This window comes from Phasianus colchicus, chromosome 15, assembly GCF_987193195.1.
Source record: "Phasianus colchicus chromosome 15, bPhaCol1.hap1.1, whole genome shotgun sequence".
Classification (NCBI taxonomy): domain Eukaryota; kingdom Metazoa; phylum Chordata; class Aves; order Galliformes; family Phasianidae; genus Phasianus; species Phasianus colchicus.
Window position 1 is genome coordinate 9,356,829 of NC_143450.1, and position 18,255 is coordinate 9,375,083.

The 18,255-nt window shown below is 48.8% G+C and overlaps 1 protein-coding gene across 6 annotated transcripts in view; it reads left to right on the top strand.

Moving 5' to 3' along the window:
- Positions 1-18,255, top strand: part of SH3PXD2B (SH3 and PX domains 2B) — a 65,670-nt gene that overhangs the window by 11,786 nt on the left and 35,629 nt on the right. For all 6 annotated transcript variants that reach the window (XM_090150960.1, XM_090150957.1, XM_090150959.1 and 3 more), the window contains exon 3: positions 16,964-17,039. In XM_090150960.1, the coding sequence (XP_090007086.1) occupies positions 16,964-17,039 (76 nt within the window). The remainder of the gene's footprint in view (positions 1-16,963; positions 17,040-18,255) is intronic.

An 18,255-nucleotide genomic window follows, 5' to 3' on the forward strand; every position in this document is an offset into this window, starting at 1 on the left:
ACTCAGTGGATTCAATGCCAGCCTGGAGTGCAGCAGGTGGCAGCTACTTTAGCAATTACCTCCTGGTGTGGAGTGGAGTGGGGAGCTGGGGGAAGGAATGGAGGGAGGAGGCTGGAAAGGCAATGTGGGACACTGGATTGCAAAAAATCTGAGCCACTGGGTGAGCAAGCAAAGGGTGTTCTCCACCTCCTCCTTGTACTGTGGAGATGAGCCAAGGGGTCTGTCTGAGCTTTATGAGCCAAAACATAAACTGAGCTGCTGGAACAGGCTCTGTACAGATGCAAAAGGAAAACGTGCAAAGTGATCTATGGACCTGCCAGAGAGCTCACTGGCACATCCCTCTTGTACGTGTGTGGGGCTGGGAGGGAAGCTGGGCACCCTTCAGCTTCCTGCGTGTGTGAAGCTGCATACATCTCTGTGCTTTATTTCAGTGGTTGCTGTGCTTGCCTGGGAACATAGATACCTCTCTGTAAACTGCTGGGGTTTGAATGCATCCTGACACAGATAGGCTGCTAAAATAACAGCACATCTGGGCCTGCCTAGCAAAGCAAGCCCTAAGGAATGTGAATGGCTTTAGCAGGTTCTGATGGCTTCAGGTCAGCTTGGAAAGCCGTTTTTAGGCTTGGGAGTGCGGGTGGGTTTCTGAGAGATGACTGCTCCCATGCATGGTGCCCTGCTCCTGTGCAGCAAGGCTCCTACAGAGCCATGTGCATGGTCACAGGGATGTCCATAGTGAGAGCCCCAGTCACCCTTCTGTGCCCATGCTGTGGGTTGGTTCACACGTTATGCCCGGCCAAGGCAAGGTGGGCAGTGCTGTGGGTTACCACTGGTACAGGGAAGGGTTAAGCTGTGAGCAGCTGCTGGTGTAACCAAGGAAATATGAAAATAAATAAACAGGGAACAGCTGTTGGGCAGTGGCCAGAGCTGGAAGGAAATGGAACTCAGCTCTTCCTTGTCTTCAGCATCTCATCTTCTTTGCTGGTGCCCTAAGGTTGTAGCCAAACTCAGGATGTCCTTTGTTGCGGGAGGGACAGAATTTTGGGGTTTGTGTCTGCCAAAGCAGTGCCTGCCTCCAGCTGTGCTCTTACCCAGTTGTTGCCCTGGGGCAGCTCTAGAGGAAAATAAATGCTTTATATTTAGTGTGGTACATTTGGGAAAGTTCAAGCCAAACCTTCCCCTTCCCTGCTGCCTCAGCATTTTTTTGCAAAAAAAAAAAAAAAAAAAAAAAAAAAAGAGTAACCACTCCTTTCTGGCTTTGTTGGAAGAATGAATGAAATTGTGGTTTCTCCCTTCCTTCCCCGTTATCACACATGCTTCCTGGTGTACTTACTTTAAACTTGTGGTGCAGTACAGTGGAAATTGGATTGAAAGGAGAGAAGTGAAACAGATCCTTTTAGCACAGTGGAAAAAAAAAATTGCTCTAGGTAGGCTTGGTAGCAGTGACTGCTGCAGTTGCTGGAGGCCTTTATTGAATGACTGTTTTATGATTCTATGCCAATTTTAGCTCTTTAGGCAGAAATTTTCCATGCTGGAAATTATTCATGCTGCTGGTTATTAGATTAAAAAAGGGAAAACAGCAACGCAAAAGAAATAATTGGCTAAAAGGGTTTGGTTGCTTCTGAAAACATAGAAAGAAGGGAAGAATGTTGCTGTGTCCAGTCCTGATAGTCTTGGTGCACTGGAGGAATAATTGGAAACTAGAGTCCCAGGTGATCCCTGCATCAAGAATCTGTCTTTGAGGCTGTCTAGGCTTACTCATATTCACAGCTCTGAGAAATCTGGGTAAATGCATGTTGGGGTAGAGAGATGTGTTAATTTAATAGCAGTTCCCAGTGATCCTGGTTGCACTTTCTAGGCTCCAACCAGAAGCCGAGCAAAGGTTTGCATTGTTTTTTCCAGTAGCAGCTCTGGCTGCAGTGGGTGAATGTTGGTGCATCCTATCGCAGATAGTGAGCCTCTTGTCATCCAAGCAGGGATGGGGAGGAGATGTTCTTGGGTGTCAGAGTGAGAGCAGTGGGATCTGCGAGGGGGCTGGATGTGATGCTGGTGTTTCAGAGCAGCCCCAGCACCGTTCCATGAGTGCTTGGGGATTTTCTCCTGGTATTTCCCTGGTGGCTTGCTGCTGAACCATTTGTCACCTTCCATTGTGGCCAAACAATTGTTTTAGGAGTTGGGCCAAGTAAAACACATGCATGCTTACTACTGACAGCCTCGCTGGCTGTCCTGCTCCCACTGCAACCGGTGGCACCATTCTGTGTCCTGTTTTGTGAGATGAGGGTAAAAGGCCCCTGGTGTGTTTGGGCCAGCAAAAAGAAGCAGATGCTGAGCCCTGCACGATGTGTCCATTGTGGCTCTTCTGAGGATGGCCAGTTCTGTGATGATGGAAAGTCATGTAAGTTTCAGTATTAGCAGTGTGTAAGGTTGCAGAATAAAATAAAGAAGCAGCAAATGCAGTAATAAATAGGTTAATATCTCAACAGTAAATATCTTGCTGGCTAATTAATGTAGTGAGTCACGCCACGGCCTTGGGCAGTGCCAGGCAGTGAAATTGGGAATGTTTAAACTGAGTAATGCCTCTCTCCTCCTATTTACTATTAATTGCAGGAGGAAACCAGGGCACTCGGTTAGTGCTCCAGTGTTTTTCTGCTTTCTGTGGATCTCTGGGTTCCTACCCTGTCTCCTCCTTGTTTTCTCCATAAATGTTTTATATCACACTGCAATTTATGTAACAGCAATGTATTAGGGATAAAACAAAACCAAAACAAGTAACCCTATGTTAATTTATAATTCTGAAATTTCAAACCTCAGGTAACTGTGTGATTTGTAGTAAATTTGTAACTTCAGATGCTAACCTCAGTTATGCATGGGTCTCTTGGCTGCAGGAGTTCTTTCCTTCGGACAGGATCAGGGCTCTTTTGTAATGCATGATATGCCAGATGTGAGCTATTGGGAGCAGATGGATGCTGTTCCTAAGAAATAAAGCAATGAGTCTGTTGCTTTCAGGAATGCCAGTTGGTTCTGGATGCTAATTGAGCCTGGCAGGTATGTTGGAAACTTTGGCTGGCATGGAAATTGGTAATTGAATCCTTGACACACTGTCTCTGGTAGACAGTGATCAAGTGTGAGGTTCTGTTGTGCCACAGAGGTGCTCCCAGCACTGCCCATGCACAAGGAGCAGGCTGTGACCGTGGGACCCCAATGGGTCACATCAGATGCATTGCCTTGGAAGCATTTAGCAAACCATTGGAAAGGATCCTCTTGAAACCATTGTCTGGACTGACAGTATTGGTTAGAGAACAGACAGTGGCTTGCATTTTGTGTTTTCTGTGGAAACTCAAAGAAAGAAACACTTTTTCCACCATTTTTTTATGAGCTCGTCAGCCACAGTGGGTAGTAATTTCAGGTCCTCATGTGACCAAGAGCCACCTTGTCTTGCTACACTCATGTTGTGCTCTCATGCCCAAACTCAACTCTTCAACACCAGTCATGCTCTCACCAGCAGCTGCCTGTGCTCCCTGGCTCTCTTCAGCCCTGTTGCCTTTTGCATCTTGGGCAATAGAATGGATGTTCCTGCACTTGGGGGTGGATCCGGTGCATTAGGAAGCCGAGTACCAAACCTTCTCTTCAAGCAGGCTTTGCTATTCACACCACGGCCTGCCATCTCACCACTAAGGCAGAAGCTTCTCCTTTGGCAGGTTGCTGCAAGCCCTTACACGTCAAACTGTGGTACAGAGGTACCCTCGCTGGGCGCACATTGCCCCTTGCAGTCAGAAGCTTTTCCTCTAGCCCTGCTCCCTAATGAAGGCTGAAGGAAGAGAGGGTGATGCCTTGTGGTTGCTTCTCTGCACAAAGGTTCAATTGTGAGCCAAGGGAAGGAGACGTGACATAGTCTGGAGTAAATGTGCTTGCTGCATGGTTCAGAGGCAGACAAAAAGAGAATGTTAAGCATACTTAAAAATGGCTCTGGCTCTCACCCGCTGCATGCACATCAAGTGTGTTTTCCAGTCCTCTGGTCTGTCCATATGTTTAACAAATCCTTCAGGTTCTTAGCTGGAAACTTTCAGCCTTGACCCACCTGGAGCTATGTCATCTTGGAGAGAATCCTGCATCCTTCGTGCCAACAGCTTTGTGTGTGAGAGGGGAAAAAAAAACACAGGCTGTTGAAGTGGTGCCTACTTCTATGAGAAAATTGGCAAAAGGCAGTGGTGTGTGCATGTCGTCTCTACATGAAAGGCAGATTAGTTGTTCTAAGGGGTTTTTCACCTGCTGTGCACGTGCAGCAAAGACAGAGTGGGGGAAAAGTCAGAATCGTGGTGATTTAGACTGCTTTAAAATAAAATGTTATGTAGAAATGTGCTCAGAAGATGCTGGCTGGCACAGAGGTGAATTGTTCTTGTCAGCCTGTTGGCCTGAATAAAAGAAAATACGTTGAGTAAATTCAAATAAGCCTGGTGCATTGCTTCCAGCACTGTGGGATGCACCAGTGTGAGGTGCAAACCCCCCACTAGCCTTCCTCTGCTTTTCCTCCTCCTCCTCCTGGGGCTGCATCCCACAGCAGGGCAGGGTGTGTTATCTTCCTTCTCCAGATGTAGGAAACCCAGGGCTGGGAATGCAGAACAGTTTTTTCCCACCAGCACCAGGCTCCTCAGGTGTAGCACAGCACTTGTACCTCACGCCTGCTCCATGCTGGCAGTGCTGTTTCTGTTGATCTCTTTGATGGAAAGGCCCTAAGGCAGTGCAGGCACTGCTGCTGAAAGATGGATGTCTTTTTGTGTCCAGGGATTGTAAACAGAACTCTTTCGATGGCTATTTCATAACACGGATCTTATTTCAACACTTTGGGAATTTCTTTTTTCCAGGGTTTGCAGAGTTCAGTGGAATTCTGTGCTGTTGTGTGTGTGTGCAGTGACTGCACGCAGCCACAAAAATAAACCAGCAGGATCTCTCCCTCAGACAGCTGCTTTGTGAAAGACAGGCACTTGCGTGACCAAAGATGAGAAAAAGCCCACAGCTTCCTATGGTGAGGTTCCTGTGCAAAGCACCAGCAAGGCTCTCTCCTTTGTTCCTCTGCATCCAGACTTTGCCAGTAGCCATGAGCTTATGCACCACATGTAGGAGTACAGAAAAGGTGAACTGTTGTAATCTGACTCGAAAAGAAGAAACAATTTCTATTAAGAAAAGACGATTGCTGTCTTTGTAGAAGCAGCAGCCTGGATTTTTCCAGCAGCACATCAAAGATCTTACTCATTCTCTCTCCTCTTTCCCTCCACAAAGAACACGTACAGCCCCATGCACTTCTGCCTAGTTAAAAGTTGGCTCCCTTCATCCTTTTCTCTCCAAACGTCTCCCATTTATAGCTTTCCAGCATTTGGTAGCGGGTAGCCAGCACATTCCCTATGCGTGTTAGCGCCAAGGCAGGTCAGTTGAGTTATAATTGGCTCTTGCTGGCAATCTGACTAGCTGCTAAATTCTTCACCTGGCAGCTAAGCAGGGCTTTGAGCTGCTGAGAGCTGTGCCTGATGCTGGGATGCTGCAGCCCTTCCTCCCAGGGCTCCTCTCACCTCCTGATCTCATCACTCCCAGCTGTGCTGAGTTCATCTTCTCAGCTTCACCCCCTGGAGCTGCCAGAGTGGCCCCGTGGTCCACCTTCATTCAGTGTTCTTGGCACCTGCCTGTGGAAACAGGACAGGGAAGGGATGGCACTCAGCTACACATCACTCCATGGGTGTGCTGTCACCCGTGCAGGGAGGAGGCCCCAAGATGAGGTGGCTAATGCTCTCTTGGATGACCTAGAGGCCAAGCTAAGTTCTCTTGATGGTGATCCAATGTGTTTTTATTTGGTGCTGCTTTCAGTAATGTGGTGTTTAAAAGTTGTCCTGTAACGTGAGAAGATGGGTTACACCTCTCTTTCCGCCTGCCTGAGGGGCTGAACTTGTGGCCTTCAGCTTTCTGGAGGGAAGACCTTGCAATTGGTATCATGCAAAAGCGGCCCTGGGTCTGAAGCATGTTGTTTGATAAGTACTACTGGTGCTGCTGGGGAGGGAAGAGGTTGGTGCAAAGAGTCTGTCTGTGCCTGCTGAATTCTTAGTGGGATGGCTGGGAGCCATACACATTGCTGAATGCGTGTGATGCAGTAAAGGGCACACAGCAGTTTGGAAGTCCCACTGTGAACCAAGGCGTGAATCTCTGAAATGATCCTTGCAAGGTCCTGATGGAGCCTGGGGATAACTGAGGATTTTAACTGTCTGCTCTCCCTTTCCATGCTGTGATCCATCCTAGAAATGATACTCCTCTCCTTTGCACGCCTTTTCCCTTTACCTCTGACTTCTCGTCCCCATCTCTGGAACCAAGCACGGACATTTCCTGGGTATGTGGCACTCTGGAGGACAGCAGCAAAGAATAAGGCAGGTCTGTGCCAGCCTGGCTGCTCCATTGGGTGGGGGAGGATGTGTGTGCAGGATCTGCCCTTCCTCTGGTTCATGCCTTCCTTCTGCTATGCTGGGATATCTTTGAGGCCTTTGCAATGGTGGTGAGTCACCGAGCAGTGAATTACAAATGATATTTATGGCTGTCTTTACCTAAAAACATGACATTAGGGATTAGGTCTGGTAGATGTAATTAAGGTTGGTGGATTTCTTGTTTTAATGCTACTTTTGGTAGGAAGCTTAAAGTTTGGGCAAGAAATAGCTATCGTTCAGATGTCCCTTGCTTTTCCAGTGTTGGTACATCATACGTTAGCTGGGTGAGGTGTGTTCTGATACATACAACAATTCTTTGTGCTCCTGTTTTCTCTGCAAGCTGGGCTGGCTAATCGCTGGCCATCAGCCAGCACCCAACCCTCTGGAAACTGAAGGTATTTTGTCATAACACGCTTTGTGAAATGCTCCCCTCAAAGAGTACTTGTAGGACAGAGGTGACGCTCTCTAAGGCTGATGGATCTCAGTGTGCAGTGCAGCATCACTTGAAATTGGAGAACATCCCCACCTGCAGAGCTGCCCACATCCCAGTAGGCTTGGGATGGCACTGAGAGTCAGGAATGAGGAAGAGGATGGAGGAGCTGAGACCCCTCCCTGTGTTTTGCTGCAGGCAGAAGTTCACTTGGTTCAACCGTGTTGTGCAACTCCAGCTTGTCTCAGGCTCTGGCATCTGGAGGGGTTTGGCTGAGGCTTTCAGCCTCACAAAATACAGCTGTCATTTATCTGAGAGTATTTCTAGGGTTGAAAAAATGAAGGAAATATCACTTTATAGGAAGCTTAATTTGTGGGTCTGCCCTCTGCTCTGAGAGGCTGTGTGTTGGGCATTCCCCTTCTCCTGGCTCCAACTGCTGGTGGTGGAGACACAAAGAGTTCTCACCCAATCTCATCAAGCAGAGATCCGCAATCCATGTCTCTTTATGGCTAGCATGCGTGATGAAAATAAGTGATGAAAAAGCCATGCAGGAGGTCTTTGTGCCATACCACGCAGTGTGCCAAGTGAGCTGGGCAACTGGCAGTGCTGCAAAACCATCCCATTTCCTTGTCCTGGGTTGGGAGGAAAGTTGGTGTTAAAAAAGAAAGAAACTCAGATCAGTACATGTAAGACGTTTTCTTGTTTTTAATTTAAAATTAAGTAATAGCTTCTATTAACTGTTGCTATTAACTGTTAATTTAAAAAATAACCTTATTATTGATGAGTCACAATGTAAAATTCCTTTTAATTTTTGTGGCTAGATTCTGCCATTTAAATTGCAGTGTTAACTGAAATGGATACCCGTCAGCATTTTCCAGCTCCCCACCTCCCATCCTGCGGAGCTCTGAGGCCTCTGCCTTGAATTGGAATCTTCCCACCTGCCAACAGTGCCTTCTCTGAGCCCCCAAACCTTGATGGTTCTTACAGCCACTGGGTTTGGGCAGAGGCTTTCCAGTTTTTCAGAATCTCTGGTGAGGCTATCCTTAGAGAGGAGCTCTGACATTCCCCAAATTTGGGTACTGTTAGGGTTTGAGCTCCTTTGGGGCTTCTGTGTGCTGCAGGCTTTGTACTCACCGGCCCCAGAATCTGGAGAGGAACAAGTATCCCAGGTCAGAGATGCTCTCCATGTCCCCTGCAGAGGCAGTGCTCTGTGTACTCTTAGAGGCTTCCCGATACCCCACTCCCTGTTAAGTGCATTAGCTCCTTGGTGAGCTGCGAGGCCGCTCTCCCCCACCAGCTATCATTTAACAGCAGCGCTCTGGTTTTGCAATAAGCAGAGCTTCTTGGCGAGCTCCGGCCCTCTGGCAAGGCCTGTCTGGACTCCGAAGCCCCGAAGCGCGTGTGTGTGCGCTGGCTGCCGAGGCTTCCTGCCGAGCTCGGGTTTTGGGCACCGCTGAACTTGGCACCTTTAAATTCGCTTTTCTGTAAACAGAGCAGTACAAGGCAGCCTGTGGTGCTCCTAGCCACCCAGCCCGGCGCCCCGTGCTCCCCAGGAGAGATGGTGGTGGTGGAAAGAGGGGGTGGAAAGCAGCAAGGTCGTGCAGAGAAGGCATATGTGGTTAATATGGAAACTTTGGGTTTTGGCAGCTAGACCTACAGGGTTTGCCTTATCTCGTTTTCCTGTCCCATCTGTGTAATAGTGGCCCTGGCTCCCATGGAACTGCTGGTGACAGGCATCTCCATGAGCCCGATGAGGATGAAATCTTTCCTTGCATGGACAGAAAACAACTCCTCACAGGCGTTCTCCTGATTGTGCTTGCTCAGCTGGAAAATGGGGTATGTGTTTAGGGAAGAAGCAGCAGGGAAAATAGCTGGTTAGGAAGAAGTCTGATGCAACAGAAAGATCATGAGGTTTCTGTTTCTGACCAGCAGTGCTCTCCCAAGTGTTTGGACTGCAGCTTTGGCAGCTCTGCCTGTAGCTCAAATGCCACCTCCTTTGTCTCATCACGTTTGGGCCTGCCACAAGTATAAATCTGCATTAATTTCAGGAAAGGAATGCATAGCAGTTTGCTTTATCTTGTGTGCTGGAGTGGGGAAGGTTTTTGAGAAGGGAGAGGTTGAACAGAGATCACGTTGTGAGTTATGTAGGGAGAAGCTAGTGTGTGGCCATCCAGAGGTTTGGACAGGCACATGGTTGGAATGGAGCGGCATGCACATTGGGCAGCCCTTGGTGGCTGGGAGCTGGAATGCTTTGCTGGAGGCTGCCTCTCAGTGCAGAGCGTGGCATTCAGTGTGAAGTGAGATCTGCCTACAGCCTTTGGGCTCAGCCCCCCCATCTCAGCTGCTCAGCAGGCAAATGTGTTGGTATCATGAAGTCATTTGAGTTGGAAGGAACCTTTAAAGGTCATCTAGTCCAGCTTCTCTGCAATGAACAGGATATTTCTCCACCATTGTTTACATTTCTCCAGCAGCTCAATCTCATGGCTTCCTGGTCTTCCCAGCAGATCCAATTTGGGATGCTGGAGGGATGTGAGTGAACATGAGCAGGCTCTGCAGCCTTCCCTATGGCCGCTGCTGCCAGAACAGCTCACACTGTGGTATTTGCTCAGTGGGCTTGGGGCTGATGCAGGTGGCACAGCTCTGTCCTGCTCCCACGCCAGGCCCAGCCAGAGTTGGCACATTGTGGATGTGCTGGAGGGAAGTTCCCAGGGACGGGATCTGGAAGAGGAAGCGGCACAGACCAGCATCACCCCCGGGTTTTGCTACTCAGTTCCCAAGCATGTCTACTGGCAGGAGTCATTTCCCATGGCTGGGTCACACTGGTGAATGATGGATGCTTATTGATTGCTTGGTGGTGTTAATGCTCTGCTCTCGGTGTGCATGCAGAGTGTGGAGCTTTTGGTGCTCTTTGATATGGCCTGGGACCTGCTGACCCAACATAATGCCAGCTAGAGTCTGTGCTGCAGTTATCAGAAATTGTGGGAAATGTTTTAGTAAAGTACTGTAAAGAGAATTACGGCTTCCAGGATGTACCACCTCCAAATCAGATGTAAAAAGCTATAAATATTAATTACTCACTAAGCAGCCAGAGAGGCCAGCAGTTCAGTGAGGAGGCTGTGTTAATGGAGATCAGTGCTGTGGGATTGCTGGGGGCAGAGCTCTTGCTCTTCTCCAAATGGGAGGTATCTCTGCTCCCCTCTTCTCTCTTTTCACAGTTTTTAAAGCTTTGTAATATCTCTTGAGTATATTCTTGGCAGCTCAGAAAACAAGAAGTGAGTGCTTCTCTGGAACTGTTGGGGCCATCGTGACGTGGGTGATGATTCTGGGTCCTATCATTTTTGGGGTGTCTCACTTGGTGTCTTACTAAAGGCAGGCTCTGGGAAGGTGCACACATCTGTCTGGTTCCTTTCTGGGTGCCTTGGAGCAGGCTCCCAGAGCTACTTGTTGTTCATGAAAACACAGCTTCTAATGACCTCAGACATAGTTCTCAGTACCCTTGGAAATGTGCTTGGATTAGCAGAGAAGTTACTGCAGGGAGGAGAGTCTGACCTGACTAAAGCACATTGTGTCTGAAGACCAGGGTTTTTGTCGTGCTTCTTTCTTGTCTTGATCTTTGGCCCATCTGCTGCAGTCATCACGTGGTGTTACGGGGATATTGGTGACAAACTCCCATCTTCTCATCACAAGTGACTACAGCGATTATCTCTTAGTGAGCTCTGTGGTTTTAAGTTTCAAGGCTTGATGACAAAATACAAAGCTCATTACACTGAGGTTAAATAATGGCTTTTAGGGGTTAGATGCTTAGAGCCAAGCTTTCATTTGCTGGAGATGCTCAACAGACGAGGCACTGCAGTGTCACTGGGCATGATTGCTCAAGCCAGTGGGTGCATCAGGCAAGCATTGGTGAAGTTCTACTTAGAGAATCAGCGTGTGCTCTGGCTGGAGACATCTCCTGTTCCAGGCAAAGAAGCTTTTTGCCCGGTTCCTCTTGGAGACCTCACATTGCACTCAGTTCCCTGAACCTGCAGGGAGGATGAGAGCAGGAGGGCTGGGGGTGCTGGGGCAGGACATGGCTGGGTGTGCTTCCTGCCTGCACCCGCTTCCCTTTCCATGTGAGTGAGCTATTCACAGCCACTGACATCTCCCTCTGTCTAATGTTTCCTGTGATTTCATAGGAAATTTCTCTTGCAGTGACAGCTGCTGCCAATTTGTGTAGCCCTTTTCTCTGACCTCAGTTAATTCTTTTTTGTCATTGCTGAGCCATGCTTAAAGTTTTCCATCAGGTTTTCACAATCTGGCCTCTGTGATGCCATTTCCTAGTGCTGAGCAGGTCAGGATCACCCTGCCCAGTAATGTGTAAGAAGCATTTCAATCCATCCCTTGCACTAGAAGGGCGGGAACTGGAGAGAAGCTGTGGTCATCAGGACACTGCTTGGTTGTCCTTCCCATCAGCTGCAGTTTCTCCTTGAACATCCTTCAGCTCACACCACGCGGTCACAGTGAGCTGAGTGTTCTGGGACTGATGTCTGTGGAAGGTCAAAGCAGTGTGCAGCACCAGCAGTGAGGTGGGTTCTCTGGGCTCACCCTCCTCAGCTCAGCATCTTGGTGTCCAAGCTTGCTCCCTGTTGGTCCTGGGCTGCTGCTTCCATGTCCTGTTTCCTCCCAGGCAGTCTATGGAGATGAAGGGAAGGTGTCTTTTATTGCATGACAAAGTGACCAAACACCAGCAGCCCCCGAGCTTCCAGATGTTCTCTCTTTTGCACATTGTCTGTTTGGCAGACATTCCCCAAACACCGGGGTGCCAGGATGCTCTCAGCTGCAGGAGCACATTTGTGAAGACTTTGGTTTTGTGTCTCTCTGAGCATCCCAGTGGGTGCTGCTGTGACAATGGGCAGTGTCTGGGCCTCTGGCCCCTTCCCCTTGTATTTTGGGTATTTTGGGATGATTAGGTCATATCCTGGAGGGCTGGAAGAGGTAGATGAGAAGGTGTGAAGGAAGTATGAATGTCCCTGGCTGGAGCTGGCTGTGATGGGGACAGTGCACAGCCATCCGCCTGCTGCCTCTCTTTCTCTCAAGGAATGGGGCTGAGGGGAATTTGCGGGGTGAGAGCACATTTGGCTCAGGCCCATCTTTTCACCAGATGCCTTTTCTCATTGGGAGGCAGTTGTTCTCACAAAGAGGCTCCTGTGACTGCTGCCCCTGCCTAACCGGATTGTGAAGACTTTTGTTGAACTTTTCTTCTTCTTTTTTTTTTTTTTTCAAACTTTTTCCTTGGGACATTGTCAAAAGCTGACTGCTCTGCTCTGGATCATGGCTGTGTCTGGTGCAGCATGGATTAGGTCAGCTCTTCCTTGTGGGACCAAAGTGGAGGAATGTGGTTTAACTCTGAACCTCCATCTCGCAGCCAAAGCAAATCCTGCCGATAAGAAAAGGGGGGAATTTCCCTCTCCACACAACCACAGCTTGCACATTGTGTCCTGATCTTATGCAAGAGTGGAAGAGTTTGCTCTCCTTGTCTGAGTATTTCATCACCACCATCCCGTGGTGTTATATCATGCTGTTCAGTGACACGCAGCATCCCCTTCATGAGCTGGCAAAGATTTGCTTTCTCTTCTGCAGTCCTGGTGTGAGCCACACAAGATGCAATCCTCAGGAACAGAAAACCCAAGCTTGGAGCTGGCACAGCAACTCAAACACAGCAAATCCCACACCCCCACCAGTTGCCAAGCACTGCTTCAAGAGTCGTTTCACGCCCCTTCTGCTGCACTGTTATCAGGGAATGCATTCCACCTTGACAGACATTTTTCCTTCCACCAGACAGTGCCTTACCAGCTACCAGTGCTTCATCTTGTTGTTTGCAGACTTCTCTGGATCTGTCTGGAACTGGGAAGCACCTTCACAGCCCTGCTCCTCCAGCAACCATCCATCCCTCTGGCATTGCACTGCCTGCATGAGCAGCTCCAACTGGGGCAAAGCCCATCCTGAATGTTCTGCTTCCTGGGAATACTGCTGAGTGTATACGTTGTCCCTCCCCTAGGATTGCCAGCAGCCTGCAGCTCTGATAAATGATTCAATTAGGATGTTATCTTACGGGTTTCCTCTTAATGAAGAAGCTGCCTGGCAGTGTGCTAGCTGTTGCTGCAAGCAGCCTGGGAAGGGCTCCTTACTCTCCCTGGGTGCCCGTTTTACTGCCTGCCCTGTTAATGGGCCACTCAGCCACAGACAGGCGTGGGAATGTGAAGCCCCAGGAATGTGGCTGCACAGGCAGTTCTGAGTTAATAGGGAAACCAGTGAACTGATAAGATAAGGCAAATTGGTGTGGGGCAATAAATGGAGAACCATGGCTCTGTGCCCTAATGTGCTGTCAGGAGGAGCCTGGAGAAGTGCTCTGCTGAGACACCCATGTCATGGTGCTGACACAGGGAGCTGGCACAAGCACCAGTGTGAGCACCATCCAGCCCAGCCATCACTGCTAGTGAACCAGTGAGAAGTGCCGTGCGAGAGTTCAACTTTCTGCCTAGCAAAAACACAACAAAGTGCTTTGAGCTGCACCCGCTCGAATTTTTTGTTTTGAAGATTTTGTCTCCAATACTTTTAAATAGTCTCAGAGGGGGAGAAACAATAAGGTTATTGTTTTTGTCCTTCATTTTCCTTCCCCATGTGGCTGACTGCATTGCTGTGAGCAAGACTGCTTTGTGGCCCTACACGGGTAGCTGTGTTCCTAAGGGCTCTGCAGCTGTGTGCAGCTCCTCTGCCCCATTTCCTTCTCCCCCCTGGATCTTGGCTGGCTGGGAGAGTTTTCTCTTCTGGGAATGTGATGTGATCACTGTTATTTGCAGCTTGGATGGAAACCCTGCCCGCTGACATGATTTGTGGGAGTCTCCCCATGCTGACTGCCTGTGTTCCAAAATTCCTTGTCTGCTTGGAGTGTGTTTCCCTGCTGGGGCCGAGGAGGAAGGTTTTCTACAGAGAGAGCTGCCTGGACCTCCTGCTGCTTACCTCACTTTCTGCAGCTCATCTTCTGGTGTGTCTGTGCATCCTCCCCCAGCATCTGTGGGGCTGCTGTGCTTTTACCAATTTTCTATCCTTTTTCCGGGGCTCCTGGTCAAGAGTGGTGGAACGATGTGTGCTGTAGTCCCTGTCCTGCAAAATCAGCTGAGACTGGATGAGCCAGAAATGGCCCAGGGAGCCTTGAAACGCAGAGACCTGCAGCTGGGTTCCTCCAGGACTCCAGCATCACCTCAGCCCTAAAGCCATTTTTTTTTTCTGTTGCTGTTACATCTCCTTGCTGCAGCTTTGTGTGCTGCTACAGTGGAAGGACTCTGAGCTCGTGACCAAGGCTAGATTTCTGCAGACGCGTCCTCTTGTATCACTAACACAAGCTGCCTGCCGTGGTTGGAGCAGGCTCTGGGGCTGTTTTCTTTGGAGTGGGTTTCAAGCTGTTCCTCAGCCACAGGCTGATGTCTAGCAAACTGAAGAACCAGCATGTGCTGCTGCCTTCTATGGAGCTGCAAGATGTGGCAGCCAGGCTGGGTGGGATGGGATGAGGGGCACCAACCTCCCTGCAGTGCTCCTTCCTCGTCATCCTCTTCCTCTTTTGCTGCAGGATCTCGCAGCATCTTTTCCTTCCTTCTTGCAAGGGCAGAGCTAGCAGGCTGTGCAGAGCATGGGGGGAGCCCCAGGCTTTGGGCAGCCTCCGTGAGAGGCACTTCAGTCAAGAAGCAGCAGGAAATGGGGAACTAACGTGCTAGAGTTCTAGTGTTGCTTGGTGGGATCATGTGGCTGGGAGCAGCTCTGGCCAAAGTCCCTGTCCAGGCACGTGTGCATGAGGAAGCTGTGGCCTGCACGTCCGTGCCTTGGAGGCTCCTGGTGTTCAGATCCTCAGCTTGCACTCAGAAACGAGAGGAGGGGAGCTCTTCCAGTGACTCAGGACTCGCACTGCTAACAGCAATCAGATGTCAGTATTTGTGGCTTGTTTTGTTTTGCTCGTCCTGCACCAGTCACAAGCTCTGAGGAGCAGATCCAAACAGGAAGATCAGCGTTCGGGCGGTCAGACCCCGTGTGACACAGTGCTGGGGCTCACAGGGTGACGGGGCTGTTGGGACGTCCTTTGTTTTGAGGGTTGGTGGAAGAATGGGAGGTGAATGCATGCCAGGGGAGCTCTTTGCTGCAAGCTCACTGAAGTTTATAGTGGAAAGAAGCTGTAAGCACAGCGCGGTGTCGTCCTGGTTTGGAGATGGTTTGTTTTCATTTTGAAGAGAATATCTGACAGCTTTTTTTGGTTTTCCTGTTGTGTTTGGGGATTTTTTTTTTTTATCTTAGTGTAGGAAAAGCGCCTCCTTCCTTCTGTCCCCTCTTCACCAAACCTCAAGAATTTTATCCTGGTGCATTTGAGATCCAAGAAATAAAGTATTCAGGTTTTGCACGTGCCAGAGCTGAGGTGCTGTATGGACAAAAGGGGCTCAGTTGCATTGTTACAGTACTTTATCCAAGCTTGTGAGTCATAGTGGAAGAACTGACAGCCATTAGCTAGGAGCAGATGCCCCCTCTAAGTGTGGAAAAATAAGTGCTGAAGGTCAAGATCCATGAAAACCAGGGGGCCAGGCAGGAGGACCTGCCCCAGGGGTGCTGAGACCCCCATGCCTGACCCATATGGGCATGGGGAAGGATTTCCCAATGTTTTGTGCCCAAGCAGCAGGTACAAGGGAGCATAGTTTGTCTCTCTGTCTGCTCAATGTTGCCCTCCCTCCAGGGCTGCGCACAGATGTTTCTCATGGGGGTGCCATGGGATGGATGATTGTCTCCTTGGTTGTGTTGTTTTCTCTTTGCTTTAAATATTAATTGTGCCAAAGGAGAATTAATGTATTGGCTTCATAGATGCTTAGGGCAGTTGCTGGGCAGATTCTCTATAGTGCTTCCATAGGTGTTTAGATATTAATGCGGAATGCAGTAGGTTCAACAGGAAAGGGTAAAACCAACTTTGGAAACCCTGGAAACCACAGTGCTCTGTGGGTGATGGGAGAAAGTGCTCAGATCCATGCCCCAGAGAAAGCAAGGGAGAACTTGCATCTCCATCCCATTCCTTCCAAAACAGAGAGTAGCAGAACTGCAGGATGGATGGATCAACATACGATCATTAAGATTGGGAAAGACCTCTAAGACAATCTAATCACACCACCAGCCCAGCCTCACCATGCCCACTCACCCACATCCTTCAGTGCCACATCTCCTCATTTCTTGAGCACTTCCAGGAACAGTGATTCAACCTCCTTCCTAGGCACCCCATTCCAATGCATTACCACTCTTTCTGAGAAGAAATTTTTCCTAACATCCAATCTGTTAAAGTGCAAAATCCAATACAAATGGTGTTTTCCAGCAAGGGAAGTGCTGCAGATGTAGATCCTGCTGGGTGTTAAGCTCCATGGCAACTGCAGGGGTGTTGTGTGCATGCCCTTGAAGCACCAGTGCAAATGCCAAATGGACACCAACAGGAGTGGGAGTTGTCTGTCACCTCCTTTTGCTGATTGAGCTTACTGAGTGCCTTCTCTGTGCAGTTGCATTCAATCAGGAAATTATTTGTTCAGTGCTGAGATTCTTTTAAACCAGTCTCTAAAAATTGTGTAGCACGAAGTGTTCTCCAAAGTTGATGTATTACTTTATGGACTTCTGGGCAAACAGAAGTTTGTGCTCTGATTCCAAGCCAGCCGTAGCCCAAGAGCTCTGTCAGTGCTGTGCTATGCTTGAGTTAATAAGCTTAAAATACACCTATTTTGGGGAGCTTCTCAGCCCTAGTTGCTGAGATCCATTGGTATGACACTTAGTAGTTGCAGAAATGCAGGTGTAGTCACCCATGCTGAGCCAAACAATGGTGGTGAGGGCAGCAGTGGTGAGAAGTGACTTGAAAATAGAAATAGTGGTAAAATCTTGTGCATCACCCTGGCTGATTGTGTTTTGTACAATATCTCAGGACACTGTTGTTTTGGAGAACAGTCTCAGCCTCCTCCTGGGGAGCAAGGCTTTGCACTGTGTGCACATTACTGACTTTAATCACCTTTTCTTGCATTTCTTTTTCTAGATGCAAATGCTGGACAAGTTTCCGATGGAAGGAGGGCAGAAGGATCCCAAACAAAGGATCATCCCCTTTCTGCCAGGTAGGAGAGTACGTTCCTGCAAAAATCATGCTGGGTTTGGCATGGCTGTGAGCTTTGTCTCATACTGTGCCCGTTATAACAAACAAACAAACAAACCTGTGTACATAGTGGCTGTTAAACCCCTTCCCACTCTCTCCAGCAATCATTATTGGGTGACATCAGCCTCTTGTACAGCTTCTGCTAGGAGCAGCCCCACAGCAGTTTGCAGGAGGGGCACAACACAGTGCTGAGCACAGCGTGAGGCTCCCCTGGAACCACTCGTTGGCTGTATTTCCTGTCCCCTCTAATTTGGAGGGCTATCCAGAGGGATGAAATGACAATTGAATTCTACATATTAAATCAAACTGGTTGGCAGCTTCAGCTTCCTCCCATGATGTTTGGGGTTGCTCAAAGAAAGGATTTCTGTGGCATGACACGTGCCCTACAGCCCAACGTGCTGCTGAGGATTTGTGTGCCCAAGTAACAGATGCAATTGCCCATTTCAGACTTTGTGGTGCAGGGGATTGCTTGTGGCTGCCCTTTGAGGCCGATGTTAGGGGGGGGAAAGCCTAACGTGCCATGCAAAAATGTCCAAACTGAGGGCATCCTGGGAGTCTTTTGTGCACCCATAACTAATGGGTTTGACCACAAAGTTGTCCTTCCCCCTTCCACAAGTAGCTAATGGGCATATTTAGAAATGTCACGGTATCATAATCACTTCCAGTGACTGTCAAGCTCATTTAATGTAGCCCTTTGTACTGTGTTCTGCCTCCTGGCTTTTCAAGAAACACAAAGGCATTCAGTGGGGTTTAGTTTTCTCTGATTGGCACAGAGAAAATCATTTACACACCACTCTGAGTAAGGGAATCTTGTCTGGATTTCCCATAGGGAGATTAGTGATTCTGGCTTGTCCTTGAGCTGTAACATCAGCAAAGCACACCTGACATGAAAGAGCCCTTGCTGCACCGCTACTTCTGCCAGCAAACTAAACTGCCAAAGGGCCTAACTTAGAAAAATTGGACTTAATGTTTGGCTAAGCTGTACTTACAAATTCTCACCAAAATACTGCTATTTTTGGAAGGTAGTATTGCGCTCAGGAGGCCTGATTATAGCCCTGCTTTTAACAGCATGCTCATTGATATTTGTTTCTTCTTTGTGTTGAAATAGTTTTCCTTTGCTGAGAGGCTGTGGTTTCCATTGGAGGAAGAAAGGTGTTGAAGTTGCTGGAAGAATAAAG